Source organism: Gorilla gorilla, chromosome 10 (genome assembly GCF_029281585.2).
Source record: "Gorilla gorilla gorilla isolate KB3781 chromosome 10, NHGRI_mGorGor1-v2.1_pri, whole genome shotgun sequence".
Classification (NCBI taxonomy): Eukaryota; Metazoa; Chordata; class Mammalia; order Primates; family Hominidae; genus Gorilla; species Gorilla gorilla.
Window position 1 is genome coordinate 83,427,255 of NC_073234.2, and position 16,458 is coordinate 83,443,712.

The 16,458-nt window shown below is 40.7% G+C and overlaps 1 protein-coding gene across 1 annotated transcript; it reads left to right on the forward strand.

Moving 5' to 3' along the window:
• The first annotated feature begins 15,084 nt into the window (after positions 1-15,084).
• MRPL21 (mitochondrial ribosomal protein L21) lies at positions 15,085-16,201 on the forward strand. The gene is given in 3 exon segments (XM_063694532.1): positions 15,085-15,277; positions 15,839-15,917; positions 15,919-16,201. Coding segments are annotated over 3 exon segments (555 nt in total).
• The last annotated feature ends 257 nt before the right edge of the window (positions 16,202-16,458 follow it).

Genomic DNA, 16,458 nt, shown 5'->3' on the forward strand with positions numbered 1-16,458 from the left:
TAATTTGACTTCTTTGTTACCAATTTGGATGCCCTTTATTTATTTTTCTTGTCTAAGTTCTCTAGCTAGAATTTCTAGTACTATGTTGAATAACAGGGATGGTGGTGGGCATCCTTGTCATGTTCCAGATCTTAGAGGAAAGGCTTTCAGTATCTCCCATTCAGTATACTAGCTATGAGTCTGTCACATATGACTTTTATTATGTTGAGGTATGTTCCTTCTCTTGCCAGTTTTTTTAGGGTTTTTATCATAAAGCAATGTGAAATTTATCAAATGCTATTTCAGCATCAATTGAAATGATTACATAGGTTTTGTCCTTTATTCTGTTTATATGATACCTCACACTGATTGATTTGTGTATGTATATTGAACCATCCTTGCATCTTAGGGATAAATCTCACTTTGTCATGAATCATCTTTTTAACATATTGCTAAATTCAGTTTGCTATTTTTTTTTTTTTTTTTTTTGAGACAGAGTCTCACTCTGTTGCTCAGGCTGCAGTGCAGTGGTGCGATCTTGGCTCACTGCAACCTCTGCCTCCTGGGTTCAAGCAATTCTCCTGCCTCAGCCTCCAAAGTAACTGGAACTACAGGCATGCACCACAACACCTGGCTAATTTTTGTATTTTTAGTAGAGAGCATTTTGCCATGTTGGCCAGGCTGGTCTCGAACTCCTGACTCAAGTGATCCACCCACCTCGGCCTCCCAAATAGCTGGCATTGCCCAGCAAGTTTGCTGGTATTTTGTTGAGGATTTTTGGATCAATATTCATTGGAGATATTGGCCTATAGTTTTCTTTTTTTTGATGTTTCTTTGTCTGGTTTTGGTATCAGGATAATACTGGCCCAGTAGAATGACATTGAAAGTATTCCCTCCTCTACTTTTTGGAATATTTTGAGTAGGATTGTTATTAGTTCTTCTTTAAATGCTTGATACAAATCAGCAGTGAAGACATCAGGTCATGGCTTTTCTTTAGTGGGAGACTTTTTATTACAGCTTTGATCTCATCACTCATTCAGGTTTTGGATTTCTTCATGGTTCAATCATGGTAGGTTGCATGTGTCTAAGAATTTGTTCATTTTTTCGAGATTTTCCAATTTATTGGCATATAATTGCTCATAGTAGCCACTGGTGATCCTTTGAATTTCTGAGGCATCATTTATAATGTCTCTTTTTTTATCTCTGATTTTATTTCTTTGGATCTTTTCTCTTTTTTTCTAAGTTAGCCTGGCTACAGATTTGTCAATTTTGTTTAACTTTTCAAAAAACTTTTAAAACAGTTTCAATGAAATTCTTTGTTTCATTGATCTTTTGTATTGCTTTCTTCATTTCAATTTCATTTATTTCTGCTCTGATCTTATTGTTTCTTTTCTTTTACTAATTTTGGGTATAATTTGTTCTGGCTTTTCTCATTCTTTAAGATGCATAGTTAGGCTATTTATTTGACGCTTTTCTTCTTTGTTGATACAGACACTTATAGCTATAAACTTCCCTCTTAGTACTGCTTTTACTGTGTCCAATGGGTTTTGGTATGTTGTATTTTCATTATCATTTGTATCAAGAAATGTTTCAATTTCCTTCTTAATTTCTTCACTGATCATTCAGGAGCATATTGCTTAATTCCATGTATTTGTATAGTTTTCAAAATCCCTCTGTTATTGATTTCTAGTTTTATTCTATTATGGTCAGAGAAGATACTTAATATTATTGCAATTTTTTGAATGTTTTAAGACTTTCTTTGTGACCTAACATATGGTCTATTCTTGAGAATGATCCATGTGCTGAGGAAAAGAATGTTTATTCTGCAGTCGTTGGATGAGATGTTCTGTAAATGTCTTTTAGACCCATTTGGTCTATAGTGCAGGTTAAGTCCAACATTTCTTTGTTGATTTACTGTCTAGAAGATCTGTATAATGCTGAAAGTGGGGCATTGAAGTCTCCAGCTATTATTGTACTGGGGCCTATCACACTCTTTAGCTCTAATAATATTTGCTTTATATATCCAGGTGCTCAGTGTTGGATGTGTATATATTTAAAATTGTTATATCCTCTTGCTGAATTGATTCCTTTATCATTATATAGTGACCTTCTTTGTCTCTTCTCATGATTTTTGCCTTGAAATTTATTTTGTCTGATGTAACTATAGCTACTCCTGCTCTTTTTTGGTTTCCATCGGCACAGAGAATCTTTTCCCATCTTTTTATTGTCAGTCTGTATGTGTCTGTTTTTTTGTTTGTTTGTTTGTTTGTGTTTTTGTTTTTGTTGTTTTTGAGACAGAGTTTCGCTCTTGTTGCCCAGGCTGGAGTGCAATGGTGTGATCTCGGCTCACCACAACCTCCGCCTCCTGTGTTCAAGTGATTCTCCTGCCTTAGCCTCCTGAGTAGCTGGGATTACAGGCTTGTGCCACCACACCCAGCTAATTTTGTATTTTTAATACAGACGGGGTTTCTCCATGTTGGTCAGGCTGGTCTCGAACTCCCAACCTCAGGTGATCTGCCTGCCTCAGTCTCCCAAAGTGCTGAGATTACAGGCGTGTGCCACCATGCCCCGCCTATATGTGTTTTTAGAGGTGAAATGTGTTACTTGTAGGCAACAGATCACTGAGTCTTGTTTTGTTTTGTTTTGTTTTTAATCTATTCAGCCACTCTGTGTTCTTTGATTGGAGAGTTTAGCCCATTTACATTTAATGTTATTATTGATAAGTAAGGACTTATTCTGCCATCTTGCTATTTGTTTTCTGGGTGTTTTGTGGTCTTCTCTTCCTTCTTTCTTTTCTTCCTGTCTTCCTTTTAGTGAAGATGATTTTCTTTGATGAATTTATTTCATTTCCTGTTTTTTATTTTTTCTGTATCTTTTGTATATTTTTTGGTTTGAAGTTACCATGAAACTTGCAAATAGTATCTTACAACCCATCATTTTAACCTGGTAACAACTTAGCACTGTTTGCATAAACAAGCAAAAAGAAAACTAATGAAGACTTTATGCCCTAACTTTATTCCTCTGCTTTTTAACTTTTTCTTGTCTCCGGTTATATCTTATTGGACTCTCTATGTCTTGAAAAGTTGTTATAGTTATTATTTTTTATTGGTCCATTGCTCAGTCTTTCTACTTAAGATAAGAGTAGTTTACATATCACAGTTACGGTGTTATAATGTTCTGTGTTTTGAGGTACTTACTATTACCAGTGAGTTTTGTACCTTCAGATGATTTTATTTTGCTCATTAATGTCCTTTTCTTTGTGACTGAAGTGCTCCCTTTAGCATTTCTTGTAGGACAGGTCTGGTGTTGTTGAAATCTCTCAGCTTTTGTTAGTCTAAGAAAGTCTTTGTTTCTCCTTTACATTTGAAGGGTATTTTCACCAGATACGCTATTCCAGGGTAAAATGTTTTTTCTTCAGCACTTTAAATATGTCATGCCACCCTTTCCTGACCTATAAGGTTTCCACTGAAAAGTGTGTTGCCAGATGTAGTGGAGCTCCATTGTATGTTACTTGTTTCTTTTCTCTTGCTTTTCTTTTAGAATCCTTTCTCTATTCTTTACCTTTAGGAGTTTAATTACTAAATGCTTCAAGGTGGTCTTCTTTGGCTTAAATCTGCTTAGTGTTTGAGAACATCCTTGTACTTGGATATCAATACCTTTCTCTGGGTTTGAGAAGTTCTCTGTTATTATCCCTTTGAAGAAGCTTTCTACCCCTACCTCTTTCTCTACTTCCTCTTTAAAGCCAATAACTCTTGATTTGCCTTTTTGAGGCTATTTTCCCAGTTTTATAGGTGTGCTTCACTGTTTTTTTTTTCTTTCCTTTGACTGTGTATTTTCAAATAGCCTGTCTTCAAGCTCACTAATTCTTTCTTCTGCTTGATAAATTCTAATATTAAAGGACTCTAAAGCATTCTTCAGTAGGCCAGTTGTGTTTTTCAGCTCTAGAATTTCTGCTTGATTCTTTTTAATTATTTCAGTCTCTTTGTTAAATTTACCTGAAAGAATTGTGAATTCCTTCTCTGTGTTATCTTGAATTTCTTTGAGTTTTCTCAACACAGCTATTTTGAATTCTCTGTCTGAAAGGTCACATAGCTGTTTCTCCAGGATTGGTCTCTGGTGCCTTATTTAGTTCATTTGGTGAGGTTATGTTTTCCTGGATGGTGTTGATGCCTGTTGACATTCTTTGGTGTCTGGGCATTGAAGAGTTAGGTATTTATTGTGGTTGTCTCAGTCTGGGATTATTTGTACCTGACCTTATTGGGAAGGCTTTCCAGATATTCAGAAGGACTTGGGTGTTGTGATCTAAACTGTATCCGCTTTAGGGGGCACCCCAAGACCAGTAACATTGTGCATCTCGCAGACTCATATAGGCACCACCTTGGTAGTCTTGGACAAGATTCAGAATAATTATCTGGATCACCACGCAGAGATTCTTGTTCTCTTCCTTTACTTTCTCCCAAATGAATGAAGTCTCTCTGTTCTGAGCCACCTTGTACTGGGGATGGTGCGACACAAACACCCTTATGGCTGCCACAGCTGGAACTGCACTGGGTCAGACCTGAAGCCAGCACAGCACTGGGTCTCACCCAAGGCCTGCTGTAACCACTCCCTGGCTACAGCCTATACTTGCTCAAGTCCCTGGGGCTCTACAATTAGCAGGTAGCAAAGCCAGCTAGGCCTGTGTCCTTCCCTTCAGGGTGGCAAGCTCCCCAGTCCCTGAGCATGTCCAGACGTGCTGTCCAGGAACCAGGAGCTAGAGTAAAAACCTTAGACGTCTACCTGGTATTCTCTTGCACTGTGGCTGAGATGGCTCTTAAATCATAAGATGTAGTCCTTCCCACTCTTCCCTCCTCTTTCTAAAGCCAGAGAAGCCTCACCTCATGACCACCACCACAAACCTAAGGGAATACTGCCAGGCTATCACTGATGTTCCTTTCTGGCCCGAGGTTTCTCTGGTCAGCTTGTGGTAAATGCTGCTTGGCCTGGGACTTATCCTTCAGGGAAGTGGGCTCCCCACTGGCCCAGGGCAGGTCAAGAAATGCAGTCCAAGAGCCAAGTCTTGGAAAGGGGGACCTAAAGTGTCTGCTTGGTGCTCTAACCCCTGTGGCTGAGCTGATACCTAAGGTGTGAAACAAAATCCCCTTTGTTTTCCCTCCACTTTTCTCAAGTGGAAGGAGTCTTGCCCCATAGCCATTGTATCTGGGAATGTGCTGAGTCTTGCCTGAGGCCAACAAGTCTCAGAGGTTCACCTAAGGCCTTTGATATAGTACCTGGATATCTCTGCTGGTTATTCAGAGCCCAAGGGCTCTTCAGTTAGCAGATGGTAAATCCTGCCAGGGCTGGGTTCTTCTTTTCAAGGCTGCAGATTCTCTTCTGGCCTGGGGTGTATCCAGAAATGCCATCTTGGAGTTAGGGCCTAGAAAGGGAGCCTCATGACTCAGACTGGTGCCCTATTCTGCTGTGGCTGAGCTGGTATCCAAGATGAAAGCAAAAGTCCTCCCCACTCTTCCCTCTCCTCTCCTCAAGTGAAGGGAAAAGGTCACTTTTGATGCCATGAGCTGTGCAGCCTGGTGTTAGGGGAGAGGTGAAGCTAACATTCCCTTAGCTACCCCGGCTGGCGTCTCAGTAGGTTGTGTGCCCGACACCCAGCCACCGTCTCTGGACCCAATTTGGCACTAGAACTTGTCTAGGAGTTGCAGTCCTTGTGGCCTAGACTGCCTTTCAAGCTTATTTAGAGCCCCAGAGCACTTTAGCCCATTAGCGAGGATTGCAGAAGCTCCAGTTTAGACCACTGGGATCTGTGATTTCCCTCTGGCTAGAGCTCCTTTGAATGCTCCCTCTGTGGGTGGGTGTCAGCTGAATTTGGTCCAGTTTTGTTTTCTGTTATAATAGGGCAGCACTGTGTTCAATGCCTGACAAATGCTGTGATCTTCCTCTCTCCAGTGCACTGAAAGCCTCTCTGCACCATGCCACCCCCGCTTGGGGATTGGGCAGGAGTGGCATTGGTGATTCAAGACTGCTTTTCCTACCATCTCAATGCCTCTTTCAGTGATATAAAGTTAAAACCAGGTATTGTGAGTACTCACCTAAGTTTTGGTGTTTATGAAAGTGATTTTTTATATAGATAGTTGTTAAATTGGTGTCCTTGCAGAGGGGACAATCCATGGAGGTTTCTATTCCACCATCTTGCTCTCCTTGATTAATTCTGTTGTTGACACTCTTTGCTGCATTTTTAAATTTCATTCACTATAATTTTCAGCTCCAGAATTTGTTTGATTTTTTTTCTTGTAGTTTCAATCTCTCTCTTACATTTATAATTTTGGTCATTTATTCTTTTCCTAATTTCATTGAATTATTTTTCTCTTTTTCCTTGAAGTTCACTCAACTTCCTTTATTCAGTCATTCTGAATTCTTTGTAATGCAGTTTGCATATTTTAATTTCTTTGGGGTCAGCTACAGGAAGGTTATTGTGTTCTTTTGGTAGTGTTATATTTTCTTGGTTTTTTATGTTTTTTGTCTCATAGTGATGTCTACACATTTGGTCAAGTGGACACCTCTTTCAGACTTTACATGATAGTTTTGCTGCAGATAGACCGTCTCCAATGATAGGGGGATGGTCTGAGGGCACTTGCTGGGTGGAGCACAGTAATTCTGGCACAAGTGAAGGGGAAGCTGTGTAGTCTCTGTGCAGCTTTGTCAGCTGAGGTTGGTGTTGACAAAAACTGCAGGGATCCTCAGCAGCCAATGCTCTGGATGTCTGCAGTGGGGTCCTCAGTGGCAATGGCCACTAAGAACCTCCTGGTCTTTTTCTCCCACTGGGGATGTTGTGGCTGAGACATCCCTCTTGGCTCTGGGTCTGGCTTGTGTACCCTCTCACAGTGGTCATGCTACCAATGACTGATAAGTGGATCATCCATGGAGCTGAGGCCTGAAGCACAGGCACATATGGAAGAATAACAGGTCCAGGATCCACAGAAGTAAAGGCATTGGTGCTTGGAGCACAGGCATCTCACTGCTGTGGTGGTAATACTGTGTAAAGTACATAGCTTGTAAAGCAGCTGGGAGGCTGAGAATGGGAAGACAGGTGTGTGCAGAGTTAAAGTGGCTCCGGTACAGAGTCTAGCTCTCTACAGTGGCTGAGCCAGCACCAACAGCATGGGCATAGGTAGGAAGAACTTGGCTCCAGGGCCCAAAGTGAAAATTAATTCACTGTGGTGATGCCTCCAGTATCTGGTATGTGGGCAGGCACAAAGCAGTCACAGAGCTTGGGTCTGGAGTGAAGGCAATCTCAGGGGAGCCACAGCTTGGGGGTCAGGGCCCACACAAAGTTGAAAGATGTGGCTGCTCCCTTCCCAAAGCAGCTTCATGGCAACTGCTTCTTGATGGGTGAAGGAGAGGGTACAAAGCCATGTCTCCTTCTCCAGAGCTAACCAGGGGAAATGGCTGTTGGTTGCCTCAGTAGCAAGAGATATTGGTGTCCTGTGCAGAGCAGGCTGCTGTGACCATGGTGGCTTCTGCGACCATGGTGGCTTCTGCAGAGTGGCTGATACAGATAGCTTCTGCCTTTTTCTTTGTTATTGGCTGTCTTCCAGAGTCACATGTAGGCCAGTATCACCAGCAATGCTTCCTATGTGGATGGATATGCTCCATATTTTTTGCTCTACCACATTGCTACAGATTCTTTGATGAGCACTTGAGGTCTGTATTTTGGTTTGTAGATAGCTATCTATATTTGTTTTTTTGTGTGGGGGAATGAAGGCTTGTATCTCCTACTCTGCTATCTTGGTGATGTTACCCTAGTTTACTTTCTTACAAGCCTAAATCTGGTTGTGGAATGATAGTGGCAGTTATTGAATTTAATTAAACTGAATCTGCCGAAGTTCCCTAATGGTTACCTTTTTGTAGTAAGACTGCCTGGGCTATAGGCATTTTCTGATTTTTTCCCCTAAATGAATCCTGTCATTAAGGTTTTTTTTTAATCCTAAAATGAGTCATCCTAGAGTGTCCACTCCCCTGATCCCACTTGAATACACAAATGGATACTTGTTTGTTGAGTTTCTTTCCTACAGATTATGTGGTACACAAAATGCATGGTACATGAAATGCATGAGGAATTGTTCCTGTCCTAAAAACTGATCATCCATTTGACAGACAGAATATACACATGAAAGAGTTAGAGAATAACTTAAGACAGCATGAAATAAAATGCATTACACACCATGCATCTCATGTAAAATGCTGCCAGTAGAGAACGCCCAGCTTTTTCTCACATATGCAGACTGATCAGTAATCCCCTGCAACTTACAGGATGCCCAAAAGTCCCTCCAACACTGCCACAGAACCTGAAGCCTCCCCCTGGAAACTTGATTATTTCAGAATCAAGTCATTGACATTTCAGGAATATTTATTGAAAATATCAACATCCCTAGGATAAGTCACTCAAAGATCTGTATCCCGTCTGGGTCCTTAGGTAAAATTAGCCTATCAAATTTCTTCCAGCTGGGTCAGCCAGGAGGTTAGAGTCACAGAACAAGTGAAACGTGTGATGGGAGGAATAAGGAGGGTGCATTCTGGGCTCAAGGCTTTTGGACAGAGAAAGCCAGGCCTAAGTGAACCATCACACTGAGGGGTCCAGGGTAGACAAAGAGTTTTGAGGTCCAGAATAGGTAGGAATATGAGAAGGGAGAATCACAAGAGGAAGGGAGTGGGCACAGGATATGAACTTCCTACTTTGCAAATTTATGCAAGACTCTTTCTCACCTAGGTTTGACCTTCCTCTGAGGTTCTCTGTGGCCAGGCCTATGAAGCCCAGCTTGAGACTCATGATCATTTTTCCTCTTAGAATTACGCTGATCACTTTCCTACTGCTGTGGTTGCTGCAACATCTGGCCAGGATGCTTTCTCTCATCACTTCAGGGGCACTTCCAGGAAGCTGTAGGCTTCAGGAGTGAGGGAAAGGTGAGGAGGGTTGTGTGGAGGCCACAGTCCAGCAGAATCAATGAGCTGGCTTTGCCTCTGCCCCTGCCCCTGCAGACCCTCCCTGCTACAGCTCCTGTCTGGTCTAAGGACTTCTCTGCTACACCAGAGAAATCCATCTCCTCTTCCTCACATGTATTCCCAAGATTTGCTACACAGATGGAACCCCCCAGCAGGTGTCAGAATCCTCCAGTTCCTGGCTACCGTCTCATTCTCTCAGGGGAGGTGCCCCGGTGTCTGCCTGGGGTTGAGCCCTGGCTCTGCCATTTATTACCTCAGTGATCTGAGGCCTCAGTTTCCTCATCTGTAAAAAGAATAGTACTGATATCCCACTTACAGAGCTACATATAAAGAGTTCAGCATCTTTATTATAGTAAGTACATACATAGTCAATCCAAAATCAATGTTCACTACTATTATTACCACTGTGACTACTCCAATTAATTATCCAATTAACAAGTGCTAATTAAGAAGCTACTTTGTTCCCACCATTGGGCTGGGAATAAAACACTCCACCAAAATGAACAACGATAATGATAAAATAATGGTTTTCATTATGAGTGCTAATTTTGTGCCAGGCACCGTGCTAAAGACTTTTAGTAATTTGTATTGTCTTCTTTACTCTTCCAAACCAAAACTCTGGGGCTGACAGGTAGGGAGAGAGGAGTGGGTGGGAGATAAACTTAGAATCTCCCTTTCACAGACAGCCTTTGCAGAAAGTCCAGCTTACTCCCAGGAATGGCCAAGTCTTTCTCAGAGCTGGGATGCAATCTCCCTCACCCAGTCGCACACCCCTGGGCCCTGCCTACAACAGTCCAGGGAAGCACCTTTAGCCCTCCTTTACTTCTTTTTGAATCTTCTACCAGCCTGCTTTCCTGTCTCCCCTTCCACTCCCATCTAATCAATGTAGAAATGGCCTCTCATTTCACTTCTGAGAAGCCATTTCCTGTCATCTCTTTAAAGTCTACCGCTTTCCCACTGACTGTCTCTAATAAGCAGAAAGCAAATGTCTAGCCCTCCTTGTCAGCATAATTAGGAAACTGCTTCCTCTGGACGTGCCTGAAGTCCCTATGTTGCTAAGAGCAAGACTCTTCATGTTTTGCCATTTGGGACGTAACTGTTTTGGTGAGCAGTGTGCAAATCAGTTTTTAACACCAACATTCTGGTCTAGTCTTTGAGACAGGAAAAAGATGAAAATACATATGTTTCCACATTTTAGGGTAGAAAACCCAGTCTGTGGTTTCCCTGGCACTGCTTGTGGTACCATTGAGACCTTCAAGCCATGCAGCCCCATAGGTATACTGTTCCTTATTTGCTAACCTGGTGTTCAAAATAAAAAGACTGGTTTCCTTAGTAGCATTTGATTTTGATTTTACTGAAACTTGTGTGGTTAAAAACGTTCTTATACTATTAGTATGTGACCTTTAAGATATTTGTCAGGAAAAAAAATCTCATAAGAGTAGAACCTTGTTTCCCAACTGAGTCTCTTTTCACTTCAGAAATGGAGTCCCTTAAAATGATCCCTTCCCAACTATACCCTGAAATCTTCAAACCCCTATTTTCTCCTCTTCCCACTTCAAGAGAAATTTTGGGTCACATGTCCCATTACTCCAAATGGTAGATACTGGCCAGCAACAATTTTTCTAAGTTTCATACCTTGCCTGACTTTTTTTGTGTCAACCAGCCTGAGCTCATGGGCCATGGGCATGAAATAGCAGCAGCTGTAGTAGCAGTAGCCACAAAATGTATCAATAAAAGATGAAAAATGACATTTAAACAAAGAACAAACCAGAATAAAATGATCAGTTCATTCCTGTCTGACATGCACATCAGTTAAGAATCTAATAACTTGATGCCTTTGGAAAGATGCGAAGTCTCAGATGTTGGGACCACTGTTTGAAAGTCATATGGACATTTGTCTGGGGGTGCTTGTTCAGTAATTCATGGTGTGTCCTTGGTTGCTGTGTCCTTTGAGTATGTGTTTTCTGATTTACCTCTGGTAACCCTGAGTCAGGAATTAAAGTAGAGAAAGAACTCAGGGAAACAATAATCGATTTTTAACTACATTATGACAAACTGTCTTCACTGATGTTATTCCTTCAATTGGCTGGTGTTACAGTGTCCTGGTGTCTTCTAGACATGGTCACACTTGCAGACTAATACAGCTATGAGGTCTGGCCCCTTCAGTTACATCCAATTCAACCCAGTATATTACCCTAGGGAAACTGACAGTGGGGATTTCCTAACTCCTGAGCCAGAGTTTCCAACATGTCATTTTCCAGTTACTCAGCGTTTTCTACTCTAGTGATAGTCCCTAAACTTACTGATTAAAAACAAAAATAGCTAAGCCCCAATTACCCAGAATTCCTGGTGCCCCTAACCCACCCAAGATCAATTACTCATATTGATGATTCTTGTTACCCCAGAGTTTTCAGTGCCTTCTACATAGTACCCTCAATGGGAGAAAAATATTAATTTGAAAATATTTGAAATGCTCTTGTCAAACTCCTTGGAAGATTAATCATATGTCACTGATTAGAAACCAGAGAAAAGCAAGGCTGCAAAATTATGGCTTCATGCATGCACAGGTGTGGAAGTTTCCATAAAATTCAATTAGTCCAACGGTCATAGGGCTGAGTGGGTGATAGCCATCTCCCCACCCTCCAAGTAATTTTGGAAATGTACTGTGAGCAACTCTGATTGTCACAATAATTTCATAGGTTCTACTGGAATATTGTGGGTGGAGAAGTCAATGAGGTTAGAACTCCTGCAATGCATGAGACAGTTTTGTGCAATGAAGAATTGCCCCATGTCTCATGCAACTTACACACACAATTTATCTTAATTTATACAGTGGCCCTGTAGGTAGTGTATTTATCTCCATCTGGCAAATTATAATGGAGGTTAATGGGGAGCCTTCATCTTCCCTACCTGCTTGAAAATCTCTATCCCTAGAATTAATCATTTTGGTTCAACGTATGCAGACAATATTCCTCCCTCAATTTTTCTAGATTGTTCACATCTCCATGGGGCACATGCAGGGGCCTCTAGAGACCCCACTACAACATCTAAGATAATTCTCCACCTAAAGTAGTGAAAAATCATGTTGGACACCAGAAAGCTCTTACCAAGTCTCAATAATTAATTACTGATGTTATTTTCACATGGAAAGAAATATTCTTGGTAAATCAGAATAAATTCCTTGAAACTTCATGTAAAATTCATAATTGTGTTAAGGTAATTTTGAGCCACTGTCTGTGTATGCCGTTCTGTGGGATACACAGAGTATACCTTCGTGAGGCTCCAGGGACATTCTTTCCACTTCATACTTCTTTCTAAATCACAAGGTAAGATCTTATGAGATGCAAAGATTAATTTGTTTTCCTCCACCAACTTAAATTTTTCTCCCTTTCTTTACTACCTGTAGGATTTTAGCACTGAATAAATAATAGGCTTGAAGGTGAACTATTTTCATGAGCCCATATGCATTAGGACAAAAACTGAATTCTATGGTTTAACCAGGACATAATATACATCAATATGGTCTTTGAATGGCTTACAAAGGAAAAAAAAAATTTCCTGGGTTATTGGAAGCAGCATGGTGTCAAGGTAGTTAAACAGATTCTATCTCTGTGGTCAAGTACCAGTGCTGTAAAATCACATGAGGTTGAAAAAGAGGAATAAAAATGGAATTTGCTTACCCACACATACCCTAATGACCAAATATTGTAAGTAAACTGAATTGGGCAATTACTATGTTAGTGACTGGTGAAATACTCCCATTGAATTGATTGGTCCTGTTCTTGCTCCTCCCATGGGGTACACGTCTGGTTGTGTACCCCCAACTCAGGGACAAAAAAGTTTGCTTTCCCTTCAGTCAGCGTACTACACTTTCCCCTGTTTGAAACTTATTCTGCTGTGGCTTCTTTGTTTATTTCATGTCATCTGCTCTTCAAAAATAAAGACAACTCTCACTTCACCAGTCTAAGATAAAGTAGAACCACCCACACAACCATGAAACACTACAGTATATGTGTTTAGCATTTTTTCAAAAAGTGTTTTGTGACACACAATATTGGCTCTTTTTCCCTGCACCTGAAGGCCTAAATTATAGAACATTAGTTTGCTGGGTCTCTATTAGTTCACCAATGGATGCTGATGTCTCAGTTTTTCAAAAGCTTTCCAGTGACTTATGCAAAGCCCTCAGGAAACCTGAGTAGCAAATAGGATTAGCATATTTGTAAAGACCCAGAAGTAATGCATTAACATGCTGAGGTGTCATAAGCCCCAATGAATATGTTGATAATTAGTGCTTCTTAGAGAGCAGCTAGATCACCTTCCTCAATGCTAATGATGTGCAAATAATCCTTGGTGAATCTGAACATCTGCTAGTGGGTGTCCCCAAGCAGGATGCAATGACAGGAGACAGATTTATCAACATTGCTGTTGGATTCTACCAAAAACATACTCCAGCCCATAAAACCTTCTATCAGGCATAATCATATTCCTAGCCATAATTTTGCTATTGTTTGCAATCCTATTTTTTTTCTATCTATACTAATTAAAGTCTTGGTGCACCCAAAGTAGTTTGTATAAATTACATGAACTCATAAAAATTTCAGTGTTCATTTGACATGAATCGTTAATACCACTTTTTTGGATGGTTAAAGAGCAAGTGCATTGTTTTTTTAATTGCCACTATGGCAGTGAATGAGAGTATCAACTATATTTGTTAAAATGTAAACAGAAAAACTAAACAAAATCATATTCTAGTGTTTGGTGAGATAATAACAGATTTTTCCAGCCTGAAATAGAGTTTGTTTCCCAGAATCTTCTGGTGAAAATGGAAGCACATGTCCCTTAGAATAATGCTCTTTGTGTCAGTCTAGGTGACACATGGTTACTTTGCTCAAGTAGAAGCTGGCTAACCTCCAGATAGCGACTCCATTATGGGACATATGATTCTCTCTGTTCCAGCTTTGTGACCCCAGAGCTCCCCAACTTATCCTCCCCCATCATCTTATTTCCAGTTTCCCCTAGTATTTTCGGCCAGAAGAGTTCTTGATTAATCTGAGGGTTAGGGTAGAACTTGCTCCTCTAGCTCAGGATGCTTTCTCTTAAATTGTTTGTCTATATCATAAGTCTTTTTTATTTTTTAACATCCTAGGCTTTTGAAAGTGGAGACCTAGTTTTTCTCCATTTTCCATTGTTACATCAGTTCTCCTTGACAACTAGCACAGAATGGCCTATTTCAATGGGAGGGATGGTCCAAGATCAAACAAATACAGAGGAAAAACAGTGAGTTAAAAATTCAAAACAATTCCACTACAAATTCTTAACATGAACCACAAAATCCTTCTGAAGGCAATATTTGAGAATAAGCACTAACAAGATTTAAATTCATGAAATTAGATCTTAATTGATTATTTAGGCATCAGAGAAGTTTAAGAAACAGAAAAATCTACTGCATTTCATTATCTCCTACAATTCGTGAATCTGGCACCCAGAATATTACAAGGCTTCTTCCAGAAACTATGTTAGTGTCATAGTTCACATTTACACAGAACTTTGCCATTCGAAGTCACAAATATTATGTCATTCGATCCTGAGTTAGTCAAAGTCACATAGCTGGTGAGAGTGACAGTGTCAGATCTCCAAAAATACTTGGTATTTCTGAAAAGCAATTGCCCTCTAAAAATCATAACCTCAATTAAATAGAGTGTTTATCCAAACATGATCGCTGATTCATTTGGACTTCTTACAAATCTTTTCACAATTTGTGTACCTTTTCTTATCTAAAGCATATCATCAGGCCCCTATATGTCATTTTCCCAGCTCTCTATGGTTGTAGTCTCAGCCTGCTCAAACCCCTTTACCCCAGGTCTTGAGCAAATACTGATGATATGGGCAGGGCCCATAGCAGTCACATCAGTTTACATCCACAGCAGTTTAGCAAGGACCTGATGCAACAGAGAAGAGTCTGATGCTGTTTGGACCTCTCGAGCCCCAGGACTTCCTGCCCCTTCCTCTTCTCAAGCTGTTTCAGTGCATTTGATCAGGTATGCTGGTCAGTACCCAGATCCTCATCGCCCTTGTGTCAGTGCTTGCTCAAAAGGACTAGATGCCACCATGGGGACCCCGCTCACCAGTGGTGGCCTCTTCTTTTATAGATGGATTCCTCAAAATCACACTTGCCACCCTTGTCTCCAAGATTTGGATCACGGTCTAGATGCTCCCACCCTTTCTCCTCAAAACTGCCACACCACAGTCTCACCAACCGCCAGGGTGCTCTGCCCTTTCGTGACCAAATCCCTGAAGCTAGGTGAGTTTTGCAAGCCCTATGCACGGCAGTCCCACTCCCTGATGATCCTAAGATGTAAGACCTCACAGAATTTACATTGGAGCCTAAGTAACAGTGCACCATGCCAAAGAAAACACAGTTAAACTAAACACAATCCAGGGATTCTGACTTACTGACTTCTTTTGCAACTTGCTTCCTCTCTCAGTTCTTCTAGAAATGGAAAATTTTTCAGATCAAGAAAAACTGAACAGAACTTTCCAGAATGACGAAGCTAATGACAATGATTCATTGATTTATTCAACAAAAATCACAATAATAATAATAGGCATTTACAGAGCATTGTCTCTCTTCCAAGCATTTTATATGCATTTTATTTAATCTTCACAACAATCTTATCAATGAGGCTTGGAGACTATAAGTAACATCCCTAAATTTTCACAGCTAAAGAGATCTAAGTCTAACTGAATCCCAAACAAGTACAGCATGTGCTTGCTAGTTGCTCATGAGTATAATTTTACACTAGCCTATTACACATCCTTGGGGGTGGCCGTAACCAAGATGTCAATGGTTCTCTGATGTAACTTTACATCGCCACGGGGAAAGATGGCAGGCTTTTTCCCATGGTGCATTTTGCCAGTCACCAGTGGAAGGTGACCTCTGAAGGTCACCTTAATTGGAAATGAACTAGACCTTGCATGTGGAGAGAGAATTCTACTGAAGAAGGTCCTGCTGGTTGGGGCAGACAACTTCACACTGCTTGGCAAGCCACTCCTCAGAAAGGATCTTGTTTGAGTAGAAGCCATAGTCATTGAAAAGACAGAATCATGGACAAGAGTCATTATGAGATTTAGGAGAAGGAAAAGCTTCAAGAAGAAATAATTCATTGTGACCCCTCAGACCGTCCTCCGGATAAACAGCATTGAGATTGCTCTGTGTTTGTTGTAGTCACCGAGTTAGTATTTGCAGAAATATAAAAATAAACTCTTGCTTTCCAAGGAAAAAAAGAATCTTGGGTATGGCCACCCCCAATAATGTGTAATGGGCTAGTGTAAAATTATACTAATGAGCAACTAGTGAGCACATGCTGTACTTAACAGCTCTTGTTCAGGATGCAGTTAGACTTAGATCTCTTTAGCTGCAAAACTTTGGGAATGTTGTTTATAGTTTCCAAGCCTCATTGATAAGATTGTTGTGAAGATTAA